This window comes from Lethenteron reissneri, chromosome 46 (assembly GCF_015708825.2).
Source record: "Lethenteron reissneri isolate LAM-NWPU_2019-01 chromosome 46, ASM1570882v1, whole genome shotgun sequence".
NCBI classification, from domain to species: domain Eukaryota; kingdom Metazoa; phylum Chordata; class Hyperoartia; order Petromyzontiformes; family Petromyzontidae; genus Lethenteron; species Lethenteron reissneri.
In genome coordinates, this window is record NC_083824.1 from 8,545,761 (window position 1) to 8,569,171 (window position 23,411).

Below are 23,411 nucleotides of genomic sequence, written 5' to 3' on the forward strand. Positions count from 1 at the left end.
GCAACCGCTGAAATCCCCGGGTTCGAATCCGAATTTCAGCCGCCCACTAATGAGTCGGCGTTCTCAAGCGCAGTTCGGGGTGGGGGGGGGGGTCTGATGGTCTTGGCTCGGTCACCATTTCACTCGTGTGGAGTCCCGTAGACTCGCGCGCGGAGATTGAGTTGCCATTAACGCGGGTTCTCAAGTTGTCGTGAATTGGTGCTCTGAGCCCGGTCGTCAATGAGTGCAAGGAAAACAAGCCGTCGCATTTGCATTTGCTTCTGCGTAAAATTTGGCCAAATTCCAGATCTGAGAATTTTTTTACATTTGTTCGGTTTGACCGTCATGTGACGAGCGGGTGGGAGAGCGCTGCCCTCCAGTGCCCGGATTTTCTAGGTCTCCTCGAGGGATCTCGGAGGTAGCTCTGTGACAACCGCTTCCGTGGGGCCGTTCTCCAACACACGGAGTGTTGCGCCGCTCGGTTTAGCGTCGAAAACCAGAGAAACCCCAAAGAATCCAACACCCAAAGGTCCGCACAGATGGATTCAATAATCCATTCGTTCGATGATATCTCGAGACCCACGCCACGAGCACACACATTGTATGGGGGAATGTCGTGCGGTACGTTTCTGGGTCACGCGTTGACCCGGGTAGGTGGAAGATCACTCATAGCCACTGCCATGGCGAGAGAGCTATACTGGACGTGGTGTGCCGGGCGCGGATATTTTGTCGTGCTCGCTGGTCGAGGCTGCGTGGCACCCGCAACAGCGAACTTCATTGCCCCGCCACCACCACCGAGACTGGCGCTGCTCTGCAGCAACAGACGCTGGGGGGGGGGGGGGGGTGTTGTAGCCATGGGCCCCCACGTAGCGCCACGAAATTCCCCACGATTCACGTCGAGATTGTGGGGCGGCGTTCAATGCGGTGCCATCACTTGGGGTGTCGCGGCGGTCACGTGGGGTGTTCGTGGCGGTCACGTGGGTGTCGTGTTGGTCACGTGGGGTGTTCGTGGCGGTCACGTGGGGTGTTCGTGGCGGTCACGTGGGTGTCGTGGCGGTTACACTGTGTCGTGTTGGTCACGTGGGTGTCGTGTTGGTCACGTGGGGTGTTCGTGGCGGTCACGTGGGTGTCGTGGCGGTCACACTGTGTCGTGGCGGTCACGTGGGTGTTCGTGGCGGTCACGTGGGTGTTCGTGGCGGTCACGTGGGGTGTTCGTGGATGACCGTCTCCCCTTCTCATTCTCGAGATCTCTTCGGGGCAATAACCGATCGTGTTGACGATTCCTCACACTCAGCATCCACGTGAACGTGATCATTACGGTAATGGTCCGTGATAATGACAGCAATTGATAATAATAATTAGAAAAATAGCCGACATAAACAAAAACAAAAATCACCCGTATAGCCTTAACAGACTGTTGGGGCAAGTGCACCTATGAAGGCCGACACGGTACACGAGGTGGTGGGTGGCCAGCACCACGCCCGACCGCCTTTGTCTCCCCAGTGGCGATGCTTTTCTTTTTTTACGCACCGCAACAGTTTCTCATTTGAGGCTGAGTCGATCTGGGGGAGACCCAGCACCGGTTCACTGGCGTTGACCGTGAGCAGGAATCGAACTCGGCTCACCCACCCACACACAGCCACATGCGCGCACCGATTGGTCAAATAATTCAGGCACAACCAAAGGCACCTTCAGGAACTTGAAGGGGCTCATTGCTGTTGTACATTTCAAGTTTATTTTGTGTAACGAGGTGGCAACTCCCGAGACCAGTATAGAGTCTCATCTACAACAGTGACCCGGGGCATTTATCTGCCAGTCAGCAGCGATGTTCTCTCCTGTGTGTGTGTGTGATCTCAATTTAGTAACTTGTTATGGAGAGTGGTGGTGCAGCGATTAGCGCGCTGCGCTACGAACCCCGACGACCCGAGTTCGATTTCCGCTCACGGCCACCAGCAGTGACGATTATCTGAACCGGTCCTGGGCCTCACCTAGGTCGACTCAGCCTCAAATGAGTACCTGGTGTGGTTTCTTAAACATCGCCACTGGGGAGACAAAGGCGGCCGGGTGTTGTGCTGGCCCACACACCCATGTGCTGAGTGGGCCTTCATAGGTGCTCACTAACAGTCTATGAAGGCTATATGGGGGATCTTTGTCTTTGATTTAAATTGAGTACCGTCATTTGCCGTGTCATTTTCGAATTAGCCAAAATTTGATCTCTGGCGCTGGTGGCACACAAATGACCTCCTCTTCCAAATGATGTCAGGGGATCTGCACCGTGCGCTGTGAAGCAGACGGCTCGTAGAGTATAATCATTATCATCATCATCATGGCACTGTAATTAGATCCGCAGTGATAATCAGGGCGGCCGCTTGATTCAAACCACGAACCCCTTCCAACAACGAGTGGAGAGGCCGTGTCACCTTGTAAGGAGGAAGCCAGACTAAAACCCAAACTAAACTCTTCTCTTATACACGCTTTCTTTTAACTCACTCTCTCTGTTGTTGTCGTTGCTGTTGTTGTATCCTCAAATCTTGTAACTCAATTTTAAGCCACTTCCCAATGTGGTATCGACTAATAATTTGGTATACTTATGTCATACTGATGACAATACTATATTATATCATAAAATATATATATTTGTAAACATTCTTTATCATATGTTATGTTTCGGCTTGGGTCTAATTCTCCACGCTCAACTGACGTTGGCTGTAATTGGCCACGGCCCCTTACGTTATGGCAAGCTTCGGGGCCACGTGTTTTAAAACAAGTTTTTTGTAATATTACTTATATTGTACAAGGTAAAACCCCACGTAGCCCTGTCTTTCAGAAGCCACCGTGGGCGATCGCAAATGACGGCTCGGCTCGTGGCTCGTCACCACGTGGACATTTGCGCCAGCCCAACGCTCCGAACGCACGTGTCGAAGTCACCTTTCGGGATTGTTCGATGTCGATTCTGGAGGCTCAGAGGGCCAAACGACAGCACCCCTCGGCCTCTTAAGGTTCAATCGGAGTGCACAAAACTCGCAGAGCCAGGCAAAGGCACCATCTGTGATTGGCATTGCAAACGTGGACAGTGTGTTTAAATTGTCGCCATGTCAGTCAAAAAATGTGGGTCGGTCATCACGACGCTGAGTCGCTACGTCGGCACTGAGTGTGCGGTGCAAAGTGAGTGGTGAGTGTCTTAGTGGTGAGTGTCTGGTGGGTGGTGAGTGTCTGGTGAGTGGTGAGTGTTGGGTAGTAAGTGGTGAGTGTCTGGTGAGTGGTGAGTAGTGAGTGTTGGGTGATGAGTGGTGAGTGTTGGGTGGTGAGTGGTGAGTGTCTGGTGAGTGAGTGGTGAGTGTTGGGTGGTGAGTGTCTGGTGAGTGTTGGGTGGTGAGTGGTGAGTGTCTGGTGAGTGGTGAGTGAGTGGTGAGTGTTGGGTGGTGAGTGGTGAGTGTCTGGTGATTGGTGGGTGGTGAGTGTTGGGTGGTGAGTGGTGAGTGTTGGGTGGTGAGTGGTCAGTGTTGGGTGTTGAGTGGTGAGTGTCTGGTGATGAGTGGTGAGTGTTGGGTGATGGTGGGAGTGTTGGTGGTGAGTGGTGTCTGGTGACTGAGTGGTGAGTGTTGGGTGGTGAGTGTCTGGTGAGTGGGTGGTGAGTGGTGAGTGTCTGGTGAGTGGTGAGTGAGTGGTGAGTGTTGGGTGGTGAGTGGTGAGTGTCTGGTGAGTGGTGAGTGGTGAGTGTTGGGTGGTGAGTGGTGAGTGTCTGGTGAGTGGTGAGTGGTGAGTGTTGGGTGGTGAGTGGTGAGTGTCTGGTGAGTGGTGAGTGGTGAGTGTCTGGTGAGTGGTGAGTGTTGGGTGGTGAGTGTCTGAGTGGTGAGTGTCTGGTGAGTGGTGAGTGTCTGAGTGGTGAGTGTCTGGTGAGTGGTGAGTGTCTGAGTGGTGAGTGTCAGTTGAGTGGTGAGTACCCACAAAACAAACGCCCTCGGCGTGAGTACACGTGGCGTGAGTACACAACGAGGCTATAGCCGGGGGGAGTGGGGGGGGTCGTCGTTTGTGTTGATGGCTCGGAGCGAGACTGGCGACGCGTGGCTGTGACGCTGGTCCCGCGATGGAGGCTCAAGGTCACCCGCAGCCTCCTCCACTCCGCTGCACCGCCGCCTCGGACTCCTCCGCCGCCGTGATGATGCAAATGAGGGCTGCGGTGTTCGTAACGACCGGCGCGGGCGGCGAGCTCATCCTGCGAATGCACGCGTGTGTGTCGACGTGTGCGCACACGCGTGTGTGTATACACATACACGTCTGTGTGTATACATATACACGTGTGTGTGCGTTTACATATACACGTATGTGTGTGTGCGTGCATACGAACACGTGTGTGTGTGTGTACATACGAACACGTGTATGCACACACGCACACGTGTGTGCATACGAACACGTGTATACACACACACGTGTGTGCATACGAACACGTGTATATACACACACACACATCCACACATGGGTGTGTGTGTGTACGAAGGGAGAGCGGTGGTGTAGCAGTTAGCGCGCTACGCTACGAACCCGGCCACCCGAGTTCGATTCCCGCTCACGGCCAACACCCAGTGACGATTATCTGAACCGGTCCTGGGCCTCCCCTAGGTCGACTCATCCTCAAATGAGTACCTGGTGCGGTGTGTAAACATCGCCACTGGGGATACAAAGGCGGTCGAGCGTGGTGCTGGCCACCCACCCCCTCGTGTGCCGTGCCGGCCTTCATAGGTGCTCGCTAACAGCACTTGTCCCCTACAGTCTGTTAAGGCTATACGGGGGATCTTTGTCTTTGGGGGCAGCGTGCGTATTATGGTAATGCGAGATAACATCTCTCAAGTTACGTAAACACGCTACGGATGGGAAAGATTCGGCCTCTCTTCCTGTCCATGAATTGACGAAACTTGAAGCCATGAAATTGTTGGGAAACGCACAATTTGTGCTGTGCAATGGATCGAGTCTGTGGAATGTATAGCCGTGTGAATCTGTGGATTCGATTGCCATGTGAATCTCTGGACTCTATAGCGGTGTGGAATTGTTAGAATATATAGCGGTATGAATATGTTGAATGCGTTGCATTGTGAATGAGTGGAACTTATTTAAATAAAATAGAAGCAGAATTTCCATCAGTATCTCCACATATTTATCAAAATGTGGTTCACCCCATCAGTCTTCCGGCTTCTTCATCCGGGGAGCAAACTCTGGGCCGCTTTCCACCTTTTGGGTCTTGTCAGCAGAGCCCGGCTCGTTTTCATCGATGCCGCTGGGTCACCGGATGATGAGAGCAGAAGAGGCCGAAAGTTTATGTGAGCCGCGTGGCCACAGCACGACCCGCTCTACGGTAATTAGTGGAAATTGTTCGAACCACGAAATGAATTTCTAACAATTAAAAAAAACTCAACCATTTATTTATTTTACCAGGTAAAGCCCACTGAGCTTTATAACTCTTTTATTTTTCAATAACTACCTGGCCACAAATGATAGCTCAATGAAGTGGTTTATCATGAAGTGGAAATGTATTGCAGCCACATACTCTAAACGTGTGATGTTGATTCTGAGTGTGGAGGGAAAAACCGGTGAACCCGGAAAAAAAAAAACACCCAGACACGGGGTGAACATGCAAACTCCAAATACACAGGAATCGTCAGGGTCAGGATCGAACCCACGACCTCCTGTATACCAGGCGAGGTCGTGAATATTTCACCACCGCGACGACAACTTAGTCAAACGCAACCCTACATTTAGCGCTGTTAAAACATTATCGTTACGTGTTTACAATTGATGTCCTTCAACTACAGAGGGCCCGTTGAGCTGCATGGCTCAGAGAGTCTGGGAACAAGATCTGAGCCGTGCTGGGCTGGCCCGGGACCATTCCCGGGCCGTCCAAGCACGCTTGGCAGTGGTTGTGGAAATGTGGCATTTAAGTAAACTTTCATTAGGCTCACTTTCACACGCCCGACCGCCTGCGTGCCTGTAAGCCTTCAGATGATACAAAATACCGCTGGCAGACTTCCACACCCACAGCCCGTAAACGAAACCACGTCACCGCACTCAACCAAATCACTCCACTGGTCCCCAGTCCAATCTCGAACTAATTTCAAAATTCTCCATTGACGAGCTCCTGCCTACTCCCCCCCACGCACTCTCCTACCTCTTCCCTCTCATCTCACTTTACTCCCCTCCACGAACTCTCTTACCTCTCCTCTCTCATCTCACTCTAGTCCCCTCCACGCACTCTCCTGCCTCTCCCCTCTCATCTCACTCTACTCCCCTCCACGAACTCTCCTACCTCTCCCCTCTCATCTCACTCTACTCCCCTCCACGAACTCTCATGCCTCTCCCCTCTCATCTCACTCTACTCCCCTCCACGCACTCTCCTGCCTCTCCCTTCTCATCTCACTCTACTCCCCTCCACGCGCTCTCCTACCTCTCCCCTCTCAACTCACTCTACTCCCCTCCACGCACTCTCCTGCCTCTCCCCTCTCATCTCACTCTACTCCCCTCCACGAACTCTCCTACCTCTCCCCTCTCATCTCACTTTACTCCCCTCCATGCACCATCCTATCTCTCCCCCCTCATCTCACTCTAATCCCCTCCACGCACTCTCCTATCTCTCCCTCTCATCTCACTCTACTTACCTCCACGCACTCTCCTACCTCTCCCCTCTCATCTCACTCTACTCCCCTCCACGCACTCTCCTACCTCTCCCCTCTCATCTCACTCTACTCCCCTCCACGCACTCTCCTGCCTCTCCCCTCTCATCTCACTCTACTCCCCTCCACGCTCTCTCCTACCTCTCCCCTCTCATCTCACTTTACCCCCCTCCATGCACCATCCTATCTCTCCCCCCTCATCTCACTCTAATCCCCTCCACGCACTCTCCTATCTCTCCCTCTCATCTCACTCTACTTACCTCCACGCACTCTCCTACCTCTCCCCTCTCATCTCACTCTACTCCCCTCCACGCACTCTCCTACCTCTCCCCTCTCATCTCACTCTACTTACCTCTACGCACTCTCCTACCTCTCATCTCACTCCATTGCCCTCCGGGCAATCTCCACCACAGTAACCGAGGTTCACTATCGCCCCCACTCAACCTTCCCTCAGCGTGAGGTCACTTCTCCTCCCTCCGCTGCTGCCCCCACACCGTCTGGAAATCCGTGCAGCCCCCCCCCCCCAGCCATCCGTGCAGTCGGCTCCCTGTCCCTTCCTCAAAGTCCATGCTCAAGAACCTCCCTCTCTCTCCTCCGCCTGTGACCGCCCGCCCGCCTCTCTCTCTCTCTCTGCACACAAAATAAAACAAACACAAACGCCTCCATCGTTTCCCACGCAGGGCCCTCCCTCACCCCCTTGAGACGCGGCCGCATTTAGCCGCAATATAAATCAAAAATTGCATCGTAACGCGATTCCCTGCCAGCGAGCTGAGTCGAGCGCCTTTTCAGTGATGTCCACAGCTGCTGGCTCAGCGGTGGCGCCGGCGGGCGGGCGAGCGAGCGGGGGGCCTCGATCCTCCGGCGCGCCTCTAACCCTCGTTTGCGACGCCCGTCGGGCACTCGTCGTTTCGCCGCGTTAGAAAGCAGCGCCGATCTGCTCGAACGCGCCCGGGTCGATTGGGAGAGGTGGGGGGGGGGGGTGTCCCCCGCGGGACAATGATGTTATAGGTGAGGTTGCCACCTCTTGAGGGGTAAAACACCTGGGATATACCGTGGGAGCAGGAATATCTCACAGAGCGGCACGTCATCATCATCATCATTATTATTGCACAGCTCACAAAAACAGGGGCGGGGGGGGGTTAACGTGTAATCAGAATCTTTGTTTTTAGACTTGTAGATTTCTCAGGACAGTTTGGGCAAAAAGAGAGGGCGGAACTTGGGAAAAGAAACACAAAACAGGACAGGTGGTACACCTGTCTATGGTACTGCTATCCGCGGGGATGATTGCGTGAAGATCCACCTCCTGGTGTGAGACGATCGTTCCGTTGGCTCTCGGGGTGCATTGGCCCATCGATCGGGCTTGATGCGACCACGTCTGTGGCACGTTGAGTTTCCGTGAAGAGTCCAGAGCCATGGCGACACGCGGCCACAGTTTTTAGTGGCAGAAGAAGAAGAATGAGAATGAGGAGAAGAAATGTATTTATTTTGGAGAAATCCGATGAGCTATAAAAGTAATTTTTCACAGATGTTCGGTAATTGTTTTTTTTACCCTTTTATCTGGCAACAAAACTGACACCTTTTTTTACAACTCAAAGACAATGCACCATCAGAGTATGACAGCTCGGGGTAAGCATTTACACCATTGGAACCTCCTTTGCCAGTATCAAAATATGAGAAAAAATGTTTTACCCTTTTATCTGGCAACAAAACTGACACCTTTTTTTACAAGGAGTCATGTTTGCATTGACCACAATACCTGCGGTCGGAATGTAAACAAAAAACACAACTCTGATAATGTATGCACTGTCCTTGAAATTGATTGGTCCACACCCGAGCCAGCTATTCTTAGAGCCTAGTCTCACATGGTGTTGGACCAGATGACGCCAAAAGGCGCACAACTCAAAGACAATGCACCATCAGAGTATGAGAGCTCGGAGTAAGAATTTACGCCATTGGAACCTCCTTTGCCAGTAGCAAAATATGAGAAAAAATGTTTTACCCTTTTATCTGGCAACAAAACTGACACTTTTTTAGTGTTTTTTTTTGCATTCCGACCGCAGGTATTGTGGTCAATGCAAACATGACTCCTTGTAAAAAAGGTGTCATTTTTGTTGCCAGATAAAAGGGTAAAAAAACAATTATCATATTTTTCTACTGAAGATGTTCAGTAGTTGAACGCGTTTTAGCCACAAAGCGCTCGTGGCCTGCAAGCCAGCACCTGTAGAGGCAGCAGCAGCATCGAGGGTTGGTGGAATCACACATCGATGTTGTTGTGAAACTCCCTTCCCGCGTGAGCGCCGTTGAGTTGGAGCCGTACCCTGGGCTCGGCAGGAGAAGGCGGTGCAGCAAGTGTGGACTCTACCTAGATTTGAAGCTTTCGTGACTACAAGGATTCCTATTCTTAGGTTTTTTCGGTAAAGTCACGTAGGTAAAAAATAAAAATTAATAAAAGTAAATAAAAATAAAATAAAAATCACGACGTTTCTCTCACTTGATACAGCTATTGTGCTGTGACTGTTCCACCTGAAGACGGAAGCTTGTGTTGCTTCCGAACGGTTCGTGATTTTTATTTTTATTTTACTTTTATTAATTTTAAATGTTTACCTACGTGACTTTACCGAAAAAACCTAAGAATATGGACTCTACCTGTTCCGTCTCTGCGGGATCGAGTGTTTTCCCTTCGCACGCATTTGGTTTCTCCGCGTGTCACCGGTGTCCTCCCAACGTGTGTAACACACAACGCTCATTCGTTGAGCCGACCACACCTTCAGATATAAAGGACCGCAGAGCTTGCGAAATTGTTGGCCTGGCAGTAGCCAGGGTGGAGGTGTCACACGCCTGTTATCCAGCATTTTGGAGGGTAGGTAGATCGCACAAATCTGTTGTGAATTTGCCAAAAAATGTGAACTCCGTCTGAATGGGATCGAGTGTTTTCCCCTCGCATGCGTGGCTTTTCTCCAGGTGCGATGGGTTCCTTCCACATGTAAACACGTATTCATTGACCAATAACACCTTACTACGTAGAGGACCGCAGAACTGAGGCAATTGTCGGCACCGGCTCATTGCGTGGCTGCCTTCTTGCTTCTCTGTGTGTATGTTGAACTTCTTTCACACCGTACGTAAACCAACTGTACGTAGCCAACCGTGATCACCGGAGGTTCCTCGCGCCTCTGAGTTATTCCCTGTCTACGTGCGAGCGAATGCTGTTATTATTATTGTTGTGACAAATTCCCCGCAACAGATTCGACCCGAAACTCCAGCGGTCAGTTACATTAAAACATCTTCGGTGATATTTTCCCCCGGGTGTGCAGTGTCAACTGAGGCGGTGGGGGAGGAGGGGGGGTGGATATATTTGACCACAGGAATTGTGTGCAACTGGCTACGGAACCTGCTGCAGGATCAAGACGGAGTGTCGAGCGAGGAGGAAACCTCGGGTGGCAATGCTTGTCCTGAGTGAGCTAGCTAGGGGCAAGTGTGCAGGCGGGCAGGCGAGCGGGTGGGCGAGCGGGTGGGTGAGCGGGTGGGCGAGCGGGTGGGTGAGCGGGTGGGTGAGCGGGCAGGCGAGTGGGCGAGTGGGTGGGCGAGCGTGCGGGTAAGCGGGCAGGCGAGTGGGCGAGCGGGTGGGTGAGCGGGTGGGCGAGCGGGTGGGCGAGCGAGTGGTTGAGCAGGTGGGTGAGCGTGTGGGTAAGCGGGCAGGCGAGTGGGCGAGCGGGTGGGTGAGCAGGTGGGTGAGCGGGTGGGTGAGCGGGCAGGCGAGTGGGCGAGCGGGTGGGTGAGCAGGTGGGTGAGCGGGTGGGTGAGCGGGCGAGCGGGTGGGCGAGCGGGTGGGTAAGCGGGCAAGCGAGTGGGCGAGCGGGTGGGTGAGCAGGTGGGTGAGCGGGTGGGTGAGCGGGCGAGTGGGTGGGCGAGCGGGTGGGCGAGCGGGTGGGTGAGCGGGTGGGTGAGCGGGCAGGCGAGTGGGCGAGCGGGTGGGCGAGCAGGTGGGTGAGCGGGTGGGCGAGCGGGTGGGCGAGCGGGTGGGTAAGCGGGCAAGCGAGTGGGCGAGCGAGTGGGCGAGCGGGTGGGTGGGTGAGCGGGTGGGTGAGCGGGTGGGCGAGCGGGTGGGCGAGCGGGTGGGCGAGCGGGTGGGCGAGCGGGCGGGCGAGCGGGCGGGTGGGTGAGCGGGTGGGTGAGCGTGCAGGTAAGTGGGCAGGCGAGTGGGCGAGCAAGTGGGCAAGCGGGTGGGCGAGCGAGTGGGCGAGCGGGCGGGTGGGTGAGCGTGCGGGTAAGAGGGCAGGCGAGTGGGTGGGCGAGCAGGCGGGCGGGCGGGGCACGCGTGGAGGCGCGAGGGTGGTGTGGGGGCTGCGTTGAGTTGCGCTGTCCGTGGTGCTGAATTTCAATGCGGAGGCGCAGAGGTCTGGCCGTGAATTATAATAACGGCGCTCGGCCTGGCAGCTCCCAAATAAGAAAACGCCCGTTTGTCCGGCTCACGCGCCGCAGAGATGCGTAAGTCACCGACGGCGGCGGTGGCGGTGGGGGGCTGGCCGGCCGCGGGGAGTGAATCCGGCTGCGATTTCGCGTTGGAATTTGTCAGTCGGCGCTGAACCGAAAAAAGCGGCCGAATCTCTTCGTCACTGCCGTCGTCGTGAGCGTCGTGAGCGTCGTGAGCGTCGCCCTGCCCCTTGCCGCGATGATCGTTGAGCGGCGAGAGCGATGCTCGTCAGGTTGTTATTGCGGAGTTAAATAATGTTACGGGCTTGTTGCACAGTTAAGGTCCACTGAGACAATGTGTCTGTGCGCGTGCGTACGTTTTACTTTAGAGCTGGTGATTACACGGCTATCACATCGCGTTGCGCTTGTTTTCTTTCGGGAATTGTTTTCTCACATGCAACGACACCTAAGGGACTGGCCTCACATATTCCGGGCAGGATGCTCGTGAGAAAGTCATGAGACTCAATCAGGTTTATTTTTTTGTGTGTGCGGTGGAGCTCATATGCCGTTCACACGCCTGAGCCAGTGCTGTAAATTCCACATTCCTATGGCAGGGTCAGGTCCTTCCACAAGACAAGCCACTGTTGACTTCCATACGAACTGCTATCAATTTTATCGATCCTCGGAGAATGATGAGCTGTGTTGAATCGTAACCAGGACTTGAATTCACGCAAGCCACACTCTGTCCCACCGTGCCACTGTTTTGAGATAAATAAGTCACTATATGTTGCAATGTTAGTGTAGATACGGTTAACTTATGCACCAATTTTTTACAATTATTTGCAACATTATTATTGTACGATAGTAATGTGCCGTTCAAGCTAATGTTCCCATAGCTCTTCATGCGGGCCTTAAACTTCCCCATCAAAGGGACCCAAGTTAATATTCATCATCGTTGGTAATTGTTTAGGTAGATTTAGACTACGGCGATGGAACATTATGGCCGCATCTTGAGAATGAGCTCACATTGTCCCAGACGTTGCAAACGGGTTTTGATTCCTTACCCGTACCCGGCCGCACCAGGGTCGCAAACGGGTACCCGTACCCTACCCAATACCCGGCTACCCGTACCCGGCCGGGTATCGGGTAGGGTACGAGTACGGGTACCCGATTGCGACCTCTGGGGTGAAGCCACGTTGCAGGCGCGGGTGGGTTGATTCTAGGAACTTGAATTGTGAGAAGAGACAAGACGTTGGGAAATGAGTGACAACCGGTTACTCACCAGTGACTCACGGCCTACCCGTACCCGTACCCGGCCGCACCAGGGTCGCAAACGGGTACCCGTACCCGGCCGGGTACGGGTAGCCGGGCATCGGGTAGGGTACGGGTATCAGGTACCCGATTGCGACCTCTGCATTGTCCTCAACGTCGCATTTGTATGGCAGACCCTTTGGCCATAACTCGGGCGATGACAATCGATAGCGACGGCCGGGGAAGACCTTCATCCAGCAGTGGATAGATCACGGCTAGCGGCGATCGTGACGATTAATTAATTTACTTAGCGAATGCAGAATCCCGAAGCCAAGTGGTGACTTCCCGTGCTGCCGTGTGGAGGGTGAGTCGCCCTCCGATGAGTCTGTAGATTGGGCAGTCTTCTAGGATGTGGGGCACGGTTTGCTCCATCTCCACAGGCACATGGGGGGGTGCAGGGGCTTGCACTTATGCCTCATCGGTGAATGTTTGCCCAGGCATGGACCGTGACCAGTCCTGAACCTATTGAAGGTAGACCACGTTTCACCACACGACCCCCTCTCCCGCGCGCACCGGGAGTTGGATGAAATATCGCGATTCCGAGCCCTACGATTCGTTTTAACAATCCACAAAATTGCGTCTTGTTTTAACCGTCCCCTTTGTCTTGTTTCTCGTTGTGGTTTTTTGTTTATGTCCGTGTATCATTGTCACGGCTGTATTTGCTCTTTTAGCCCAAATGCGACATTCGCATCTCGTTTGCACGTACTTTTGCCCAGAAATCGGTAAATATAAAAAAATCGATTATTCCACGCACGACTGGACGTTTGTACCACGAGCCGTAAAAATCTAAATTAATCGATGCATACATGCTTGCGTGTGCTACCGGTATTGGCAATTTTCAGCCAATTAATTAGCCATTATCATCAGGAGGGTCCCCAGTATCGAGTTGTTTGACCACTACCATGTGGGAGGAAACTGCAGAACTTGGAGAAAACCCACGCGTTTTAGGGGCGTGGGTGACAAGCCCTGGGTGGTCACCAGGCTCGAAACAGCTGAGCTTCTGAGATGTATCGAAATCGGAAACATTGAGAGGTGGCTCGACTGTAGAGGCATTGGAGTCTTGGCAACCACCCGGCTTACCTGGCAGAAACCTTCATAAATATAACCGCAAGAAATACAAACTCACGGTGGCTGCACAGATGGGTATACAATCTCTGTATTTTAAACTCTAAATTGGTGGGGGTTTTCTTTTTTCTGATCTGTTGCCCGGAAAGAAAAACAATCTTGGAATCTTTATTTTCCGTTCTCAATCTTTGCAATTGCAATTTCTGGGAGTAGCGCGGACATAAACGATTTCTGTGACTTCCTAAGCCCTGTCGGTGATGTCTGTGCGGAATTCAGCATTGTCAAAATCCCAGCAGAATATATTTAATTTTTTTTGGCGAGAGGTGTCAAGAACAACTTTTCAGGATGTGCTAAAAAGTAATAATTTTGAACCCGCGTGGGTATCAGCTGACATCTCCGCCGGTTTATCGAGGTGAATCAGGAGCGGCGGGAGCAAAGTGTGCGCCTTGTTTAGACGGACAGGCCAAGAATCCCCGGCGGGTTTGACTTCACCCGCGAAATTGTCGGCTCATCCTCGCAGCGGCTTTTGGCGAACCATTGAACAAAGACGCCGACCACCACGTCACGCGCTTCCAGATGCGCTTCTGATTATTAGGAAGCCACTGGAGCTATGCACTTCACATTCATCTCAATTGAAAACTCATTTCTTCAGAACTGCTTGTTGTGTTTAGTTTGTTGTCCTTCCCCCGCACGGTGCGAAATAAGTCCAACGTACAGTACATGCATAGGAAATGGGGGGGGGGGGGGTGTGGTGGAATGACGACCCATAACTTGAAACGTCGTTTTGTTGATTCGCGGTTCCCTTCTGGAACATAACGGGATCGTGCCTTCCCTGCAACAACGAGAGGCACAGCCATCGTCGTCATCATCATAATCGTCGTCTTCATCATCATCGTCATCATCATCGTCATTGTCTTCATCGTCATCGTCGTCATCATCGTCATCATCATCGTCATCATCGTCGTCATCATCGTCATCGTCGTCATCATCGTCGTCATCATCGTCATCATCGTCGTCTTCATCATCAGCAACAGCTGTGGTCAATCCGCTGCTGGATGACGGTCGGTGGTGATTATGCGTTGCAATCTAGCCAGCGTCCGCGCAAGAGCTGATTAAATTGCTCCATCTCCGCTGCGGACGTCTATCTTGGGCACTACAAATCAGCGCAATTTGAAAACGAAACATCTACAAGTCTGGAATCAAATTGTCAAATCGGCGCCCTGAATTGCGAGAATATCACAAAATCACCCTGAAGTGGGTGGCTAGGAGGTGGGAGGGGGTGAGTCATTACCCCCCCAACCCCACGTCTAATTTTTACTGCCTCGTTTGTGTTATTGCTGCGTTTTTTCTCAGTCTCGTTTGCACAGTTTTGTTTAACCCGTTAGTCTAATGACGCATTGGCATATCATTAGCGTGTCACTTACACACACCGCGGACGTTCACGTGGTGTGACGTGCGTGCGTGATTCGCTGTGCGTACCGTGGGGCTATTCCCATGATGCAGTCCGTGTTGTCACATTTCATAATTTGAACGCCAAAGTCATCGTCGTCGTCGTCGTCATCACTGTCATTAGCCACGTGCTTCTGTATGATCCCGCGTGGACAGCAGCGCGCAAGCAACGCGTCGTCATTTTGTAAGACTCAACACATTCGCCAATCTTCACTCCCTTTAATTTTAAATATATATAATAGGCAACGTTTCAAGCAATGGCCCTTCTACATTGCAAATTGATATATACGCTGTGAAGAAGGCCGATTGCTCAAACCGACACCTATTAGTATATATTTATTTTTATTGCTTTAAGGGCCACAGTGTTGACGAATGCGTTGCGCATTTCTGTTATTTCCTAAACAAATTGTTCGTGAAATAACGAACAGCAGCAATTAAAGTTCGAACTAAATATCTGCTCCGAAATGAAACATTATTGTGTTATGCCGTACCCGAAGTCAAAGTATACGCCTGGACCATTGCAGAAAGACAAGTCATGTTTGTTGGACATGCAGTGAAAAAAAACCAAGAGAATGCATTTTCATTTGTGATGACCGGGAAAATGATCAGTGCAAGAAGCCGGGGAAGACCGTGAATCACGCACACAAGCAATCTGAACAATTGTATGCAACCGGGAGTATGTAACGAGGAAGTCCTTGAGTAAGTATCATGGAAAGAGCTAGACGGAAAGCCATGATCGGCAGCGTCTTTGAGGAAGGACACGGCACACGGGGAGAGGGAGAGAGAGAGGCGGAGACACGCGTGTCACGTCCGTGTCGCGAGCGTGTCGCAGATCGTACAGTCGCGGTGATTGGGAGATTCGCGGCGGGCTTGTGAGCCGCGGTCGAAGAGGCGCACAGCAGGAAAAAAAATCACGGGAAGAAAAAAAAACCGAGAAAAATGTGAATCAGATGTATTTTTACTGGAGGAATCCGATGAGCTGTATAAAGCTCTTTTTCCAAGATGTGCAGGAGGGGCACGGGGTAAGAACGTTACGACAACTAACAACAGAAACACGTGGTATTAGTGCAAAGTAAAGGAAAGGCAAACACATCACTTTAACATAGAGACAAATGAAATTAAACCGTCCCCATCCAACCAGGCAAAGCTCACAGAGGCGTTGACTTCTTTTTCCCGAAGCGAACCGGCCGCAAACGATCGCTCGGCAAAGCTGCCCATCGTGTGCCGATTCACAGCGGCGAAATCATCTCGGCGATCCGAACGCGTTGTTTTGCAAAAACGCACTTGGGAAAGCCGCGCGGGACCTGGACATCGCGATAGTCGTCCACAATTGCCAACAACCGGCACCGCGTCGTTTCGTGGCAGGAGGAAGAAGAGGAGAAGTAGAATAAAAATAAAAAGAAGAATTAAAAGAATAAGCATAAATCATAAAAAGAAGAATAGAAAGAAGGATAAAAAATAAAAAGAAGAATAAATCGTAAAAAGAAGAATAAAAAGAAGGATAAAAATTAAAAGAAGAAAAAAAAGAAGAATAAATTGTAAAAAGAAGATTAAAAAGAAGGATACAAATTTAAAGAAGAATAAAATAAGAATAAATCATAAAAGAAGAATAAAAAGAAGAATAAAAATAAGAAGAATTAAAATGAAAATAAAAAGAAGAAGAAAAAGAATAATAAAAAGAAGGATAAAAATAAGAAGAATTAAAACTAAAATTAAAAGAAGAATAAAAATAAAAACTAAACCTCACCACAAACCGCAACGGTCCTGTCTGCTATTCCGTCGTCCACGATTGAAAACCCGTTCACGCGTCAAGTCAAATCTGTTCGTTTGGCATCAAATCCCTTCGCTCTCTCTGCTCTGCTCTGGAGAAGAGCCATTGGCCAACACGTGAACCCACTGCGTATAAAGATTAACGTGTGTGTCTGTGTGTGTGTCTGTGTGTCTGTGTGTGTGTCTGTGTGTAATGGGGAGCGGTGGTGTAGCGGTTAGTGCTCTGCGCTATGAACCCGGCGACCCGGGTTCGATTCCCGCTCACGGCTATCACCAGTGTCGATTATCTGAACCGGTCCTGGGCCTCCTCTAGGTCGACTCAGCCTCAAATGAGTACCTGGTGCGGTGTGTAAACATCGCCAACTGGGGAGACAAATGCGGTCGGGCGTGGTGCTGGCCACCCACCCCCTCGTGTACCGTTCTGGCCTTCATAGGTGCTCGCTAACAGCACTTGCCCCTACAGTCTGTTAAGGATATACGGGGGATCTTTGTCTCTGTGTTGCCATTACAGTGGTAGTGTTGCGTTTGGCTTCACTACCGCGAGAACGGCAACGACCCAAGTCGGCAAACACCAGTGACGATTATATTGTCTGAATCGTTTTTGGGCCTCCCGTAGGTCAACTGCAGCGGTGTGTAAACATTACCACTGGAGAGACAAAGGCGGCCGGGCGTGGTTTTGGCCACCTACCCTCTCGTGTGCCATGCCGGCCTTCAAAGGTGCTCGCTAACAGCACTTGCCGCAACAATGTGTTCAGGCTATACGGGGGATCTTTCTCTTTGTTTTTGTTTGTGGGCCTCGATAGGGCATCTCTCCGTGTTTAATGTGGCGTCTTTTTGCCGCGCCTGTACACCCTCGCTAACGCGGTCCCCGTATCGATATATTTATTTTAGTTTAACCTACCGCTTGCCCCCCCCCCCCCCCACCTGTCCTTTTGATTGACACGTGTTTCATTCACCGGCTCCGGGTTCGTGTGCTCCGTGTGGCCGGTGAAATTCATCGTTTCGCATTTACCCAATCCTCGCCATCCACGGGTAGGTCTAGCGCCGTGCAGGCATCGGTGGGAACAGCCGGGAAGTAAATCCAGGTTTTTCAGCCGCCGATTAAACCGCAAGTAAAGCTAGGCGATGCTCTTAGCCCAATCGCCAATAGCTGCACACACACAGACACACAGACGAACGAAACATTCAAATTAATTTTTGCTTTTCATTTCATTCGTGTAATGTCCAGCAGCTGTGAGCATGATAAAATATTGAAACTGTTCTGTGATGAACTTCTCTGTAGGTGTGCGGGCTACAGAGCACACAGGCTTTAATGTGGATGAGAGGTCACGTGAACGGATCTCAGAGGTAGTTCTGCGGTATCTCCTTCCGCGGGACACTTGACGACGTGATGCCGAATGCATAATCGGCATGTATGTGTATGTACACTGTATGTTGAACTTTTTCCCACCATACGTAGCCAACCATGCTCATCAGCTGCGCGGGGGAAGGACAACAAACTAAACACAAAAAGCACTTTTCATGAAATGCATTTTCAATTTTGATGTAAACGTGCACAGCTCCAGTGGCTTCCTAATATCGGAAGGAAGAGCGTTCCAGACGGCCGCAGAAGCGCATCTGAAAGCGCGCGATGCAGTGACCGTCTTTGTTCGATGGCCAGCCAAATGCCGCTGCTGCTGCTGCGAGGATTCCCGGCTTGACGTCGCTTTTCCAAATCATTGACTCTGTCCCCACGACGACAAGCAGGACACTCACGCGGACGTGGGGATGTTTGGTAATCACGTCGGCAATGATTTACGACAAAAACGCGAACACACACACACACGGAGACATTTAAATTTCAACGTAAACATCGCTACACTTTTTTCAAGTCCACTTCCACTACCGGAAGGGAGAGCGTTCCAGACGGTCGTGGAAGCGCGTCTGAAAGCGCCCCAGGTCGATGCGCTCACCAGCTCGGCTTCCGCGAGCTTCATCCGCCGTCATTGATGTTTTCGCCGCAGGCGAGCGGGAGCTCGTCGGACCCTCTGGACGTGATGAAGACGATGGAGACGCAACTGGAGGTGGGGCTCGCATCGCGAATAAAGCGCCGGGCTGCCGCGCGGCACGGAGCCGGCGCTCAGGGCGCCTGGGTTTCGACTCCCAGGGCCTCTCGCCGAGATTAAGCGCCAAGTTCGCGTTCGTTAGCCGCATCGACGGTCGTGCAACCAGCGGCTGCACAGAAAAACTAATTCCAGCGGTTTATTTTTACTATAAATAACACAGCCCATTATTGTGGATTGAGAGTGTTGATGCTTTGATGTGTTAATTCATGAGTGGAAGAAAACCCCTCGCAGCATACCGAGCCTGGGCTAAATATGGACCAGGGAAATTTCAAGTTCCTCTCGGTGATATTTCCAAGCAACTTCCAGGTTTTTTTGCACGTCAGAGGCATCACGTTGCTCAGACAATGGACCCTTTCCCGGTCCAAGACGTCTGCAAGTTGCAGGGTGGGTCCCCTTCGCTGCTGAATCATAGAACGTGCAAGCGTTTCAGCATTCATTTTATTTAGAGGCATAGCGCCATTGAATTTAAATACATTGCACTCACCGCAGTGAACTGTAGTGACACAACCGCATTCTATGATGCCCTCCTGCATGACCTTGTGGGAGTCTCGGTACCGATAAAGATATTTTATTTTTACTCTTTGGTTCTTTCGGTAAAGTCACGTAGGAATAAAATAAAATAAATTAAAACACGACGTTTCGGGCGCAACACAACCGTCCATCATCAGGTGGGACAACCACGGCAAGAAACAATTGCTGAAGCGGGCAAAATTTCAAATCTAGATATATATTTTATTTTTCCGTCCGGTTCCGACGACGTACACGTACATAATCGGAATAGAATCGGAAGAAAACTGATGACGTATGTCATCGAAACGAGAAAGGGGTTAAGCGTGCTTGGGATGAACGTGCTGGGTTTGTTTATTTTATTTTATTTCGTCGCTGCGTAGGCTATTTGCGTCCATGCCTCCGCACAGCTCTCTGACGTGCCCAGGTCGTAGCGCGCAGTTTTATTTATTTTGCTGCCACACGACATCCGACGTTTCCGTCCGGAGGACACCGAATAATCCCCTGGAATTGAATTCCTCAAGAAGCTCCCAGCAACAGCGGAGTTAATCGTGGTAAATGATGGCGGAGAAAGGAAAACAACAAACAACTCAAGCAGCTCGAGCCGCAGAACGCACGGGGATAGCTGTGCATGGGCCCTGTTGTAACTCTCGGAGCCGCCCCTACCGGACATCCGGGACAATGAGCTTCATAGCTCATCAGATTTCTCCAGGATTAATAAAAAAACTAATTCTGAGTCGGGTGGGGGTGGGGGAGGGAGCCTTGAACCTTCCGCTGTCGTGCCGTGTGCTCGTAAACCCAGAGTTTTAAAATTCAGACGCGGTAAATCCGCAATTGCACGCCTTCTGCGTGCCAGCTCCGCGCAGGGGAAATGCGTTTGGAACGGACCTCCGCTGGCCCAGGTCCACGCGAGTGACGACTATTATGGTAATTGTTGTAATTACGCCGCTTTGTTTACGCAGGGAAGCATCGCCCAACTCTCAATATTTCATTTTTATCAGGGTCCTGTCACAATCGCGGGGAGGGAGGGGGGGGGAGGTCCTGTCACCATTCACTTTTGCGTCTTTCGAGCAGCGATGCCGTAAGGACATGTTGACAGTGATCATTGGGGCCATGCTATGTACGGCGCAGTTAAACCTCACAGAGCCGGAATTCCTGGGCGAGAAAGGATTCCCGCAACAAACGTACATGTCACCACTTTACAAACGACCAAAAAAACCGTTGTCCACGTGTAAATTAAGCCGCACACGCTCACACACGGTGGAAGACGGCTCACATCAGCCAGCCGCAGGAGGTGTCACGTGACCAGTCGTGACCACAGCCATAGGGACAGCTACACTTGACGTGGTGCCACGGGTGTGGAAATATTTCCCCGGCTCGCCGATTGAAACGGACTCCACCCGTTTGTGTGTGTCTCTCTCTCTCTGTCTCTCTTACTGTCTCTCTCTCCCTGTCTCTCTGTCTCTCTGTCTCTCTCTCTGTCTCTTTGTCTTTGTCTCTCTCCCTGTCTCTCTGTGTCTCTGTCTCTCTCCCTCTGTCTCTCTGTCGTCTCTCTCCCAATCTGCCGTCTCTCTCCCTCTGTCTCTGTCTCTCTCCCTCTGTCTCTGTCTCTCTCCCTCTGTCTCTCTGTGTCTCTGTCTCTCTCCCTCTGTCTCTCTGTCGTCTCTCTCCCTCTGTCTCTGTCTCTCTGCCTCTGTCTCTCTGTCTCTGTCTCTCTCTCTCTGTCTCTCTGTTTCTGTATCTCTCTCTGTCTCTCTGTTTCTGTATCTCTCCCTCTGTCTCTCTGTCGTCTCTCTCCCAATATGTCGTCTCTCTCCCTCTGTCTCTGTCTCTCTGCCTCTGTCTCTCTGTCTCTGTCTCTCTCTCTCTCTGTCTCTCTGTTTCTGTATCTCTCCCTCTGTCTCTCTGTCGTCTCTCTCCCAATATGTCGTCTCTCTCCCTCTGTCTCTGTCTCTCTGCCTCTGTCTCTCTGTCTCTGTCTCTCTCTCTCTCTGTCTCTCTGTTTCTGTATCTCTCCCTCTGTCTCTCTGTCGTCTCTCTCCCAATATGTCGTCTCCTCCCTTCGTCTCTGTCTCTCTCCCTCTGACTCTGTCTCTCTGTCTCTCTCCCCCTGTCTCTGTGTCTCTCCCCCTGACTTTGTCTCTCTATCTCTCTCCCTTTGTCTTTGTCTCTCTCCCTCCGTCTCTCTGTCTCTCTCTATCTCTCTCTGTCTCTCTGTCGTCTCTCCTCCCTCCGCCGTCGTCCCTGTCCCTGTGTGGTGTCCACCCGCGTGCCCAGGTCGCGGGCTCCGACCGGGCCACAAAGGCGGCGCGCGGCGTGGGGGAGCGGGCGCCGCCGACTCGCGCAAGCAAGATCATGAGGAACAGCCTCTTCCAGCTCATGATCTACTCGCTGGAGCCGCTGGGCGAAGGTGAGCCTCGATGCCACGACGAGCCGGTCCTGTTGGCATCCCCCTCGGTGGCTCGGGGATGTTAACCGCCTCGCCTGGTATACGGGAGGTCGTGGGTTCGATCCCAACACTGACGCCTGATGCTGTATGTCTGGGCGCCACGATGGCGAGATGTTAATTGCCTCGCCTGGAATGCAGGAGGTTGTGGGTTTGATCCCAACCCTGACGCCTGCTGCTGTATGTCTGGGCGCCACGATGGCGAGATGTTAACTGCCTCGCCTAGTATACAGGAGGTCGTGGGTTTGATCTCAACCTTTGACGCCTGATGTTGTATATTTAGGTGCCACGATGGCGAGATGTTAATTGCCTCACCTGGTATACGGGAGGTCGTGGGTTTGATCTCAACACTGATATCTGTATATTTGTAATTTGTGTGTTCTCTCGCTCTCTCCCCGTGGTCACGTGGCTTTTTATCCGGATCCATCCGGTTTTCCCCTCCACATTTAGAATCAATGTGCATTTTAGAGTATTTGGCTGCTATATATTACCACGTGATAAGCCACTTCGGTTGAGCTATCATATTTGTGATGGCCAGGTCGCTTCTGAAAAAGAGCTGCATAGCTCAGTGAGCCTTAGCTGGTAAAATAGAAACCGTTGAGGGTTTAAATCTTGATTTAAAGCTTTCGTGACTGCAGGAATTCATGCTCTTGGGTCATTCGGTCAAGTTTCTCTCACCTGAAGACGATTGCTTGTGTTGCGATCGAAACGTCGTGATCTATTATTTTTTATTTACGTGACTTCACCAAAAGACCCAAGAGGACAAGGTGTTTCAAACAGATGGACCCAATTTAAAAGACATAGCGATTTCAAATCGGGTCCATCTCTTTGAAACACCCGGTATATATACCATTGGAACCTCATTTGCCAGTAACAAAAAATGATAATTGTTTTTTTACTCTTTTATCTGGCAACAAAACTGACACCTTTTTTACAAGGAGTCATGTTTGCATTGACCACAATACCTGCAGTCGGAATGCAAACAAAAAACACAACTTTGATAATGTGTGCACTGTCCTTGAAATTGATTGGTCCACACTCGAGACAGCTTTCTTTAGAGCCTAGTCTCACATGTCTCACAGTGTATACATTATCAGAGTTGTGTTTTTTGTTTGCACTCCGACTGCAGGTATTGTGGTCAATGCAAACATGACTCCTTGTAAAAAAAAGGTGTCAGTTTTGTTGCCAGATAAAATGGTAAATAAGTATAACCCGTAAAAACAAAGTTTTTCACTATAAATCCTTTATATGCGTGGCGGCTAGAGTCCTCTCGTCCTCTGGCTTGAGATGGCTGCCACCTATGGGTCAGATGATTGTCTGCCAGTATTAAGCAATTGGTAATTAAATATTTAATTTGTTTTCCCTAAACAGTGTAAAATTTTTGAAAAAAAATTTCACGAACATTAATTGTCTCGCACAACGAGTCTGTGTGCAAAATGTCAGCTCTATTGGATCACGGGAAGTGGGTTAAAAAACGACCGAAAGATTTGCACGGTCGTAAGCAAGCAAGCACGCAAGCAAGCACGCAAGCACGCAAGCAAGCAAGCAAGCGAACTTAATATAAAGGATTAAAAAAACTATTATCACCCTGTATATATAGTTGATATTTTTTACTTTATTATGGCTCGTCTGTTGTTGCGGCCACGCACAGGCACAAATCTCGCCCCGAGGGGAGGGCCTGAAAATTTCGTAAGCGCTCAGAACTTTATA

At 51.1% G+C, this 23,411-nt stretch overlaps 1 protein-coding gene across 3 annotated transcripts in view; it reads left to right on the plus strand.

Annotated features, from left to right (window-relative positions):
* LOC133354038 (sodium/potassium/calcium exchanger 2-like) overlaps positions 1 to 23,411 on the plus strand; it is a 72,498-nt gene that overhangs the window by 20,898 nt on the left and 28,189 nt on the right. For all 3 annotated transcript variants that reach the window (XM_061570585.1, XM_061570584.1, XM_061570586.1), the window contains 2 exons: positions 18,647 to 18,706; positions 21,533 to 21,665. In XM_061570585.1, coding sequence (XP_061426569.1) covers positions 18,647 to 18,706; positions 21,533 to 21,665 — 193 coding nt within the window. The remainder of the gene's footprint in view (positions 1 to 18,646; positions 18,707 to 21,532; positions 21,666 to 23,411) is intronic.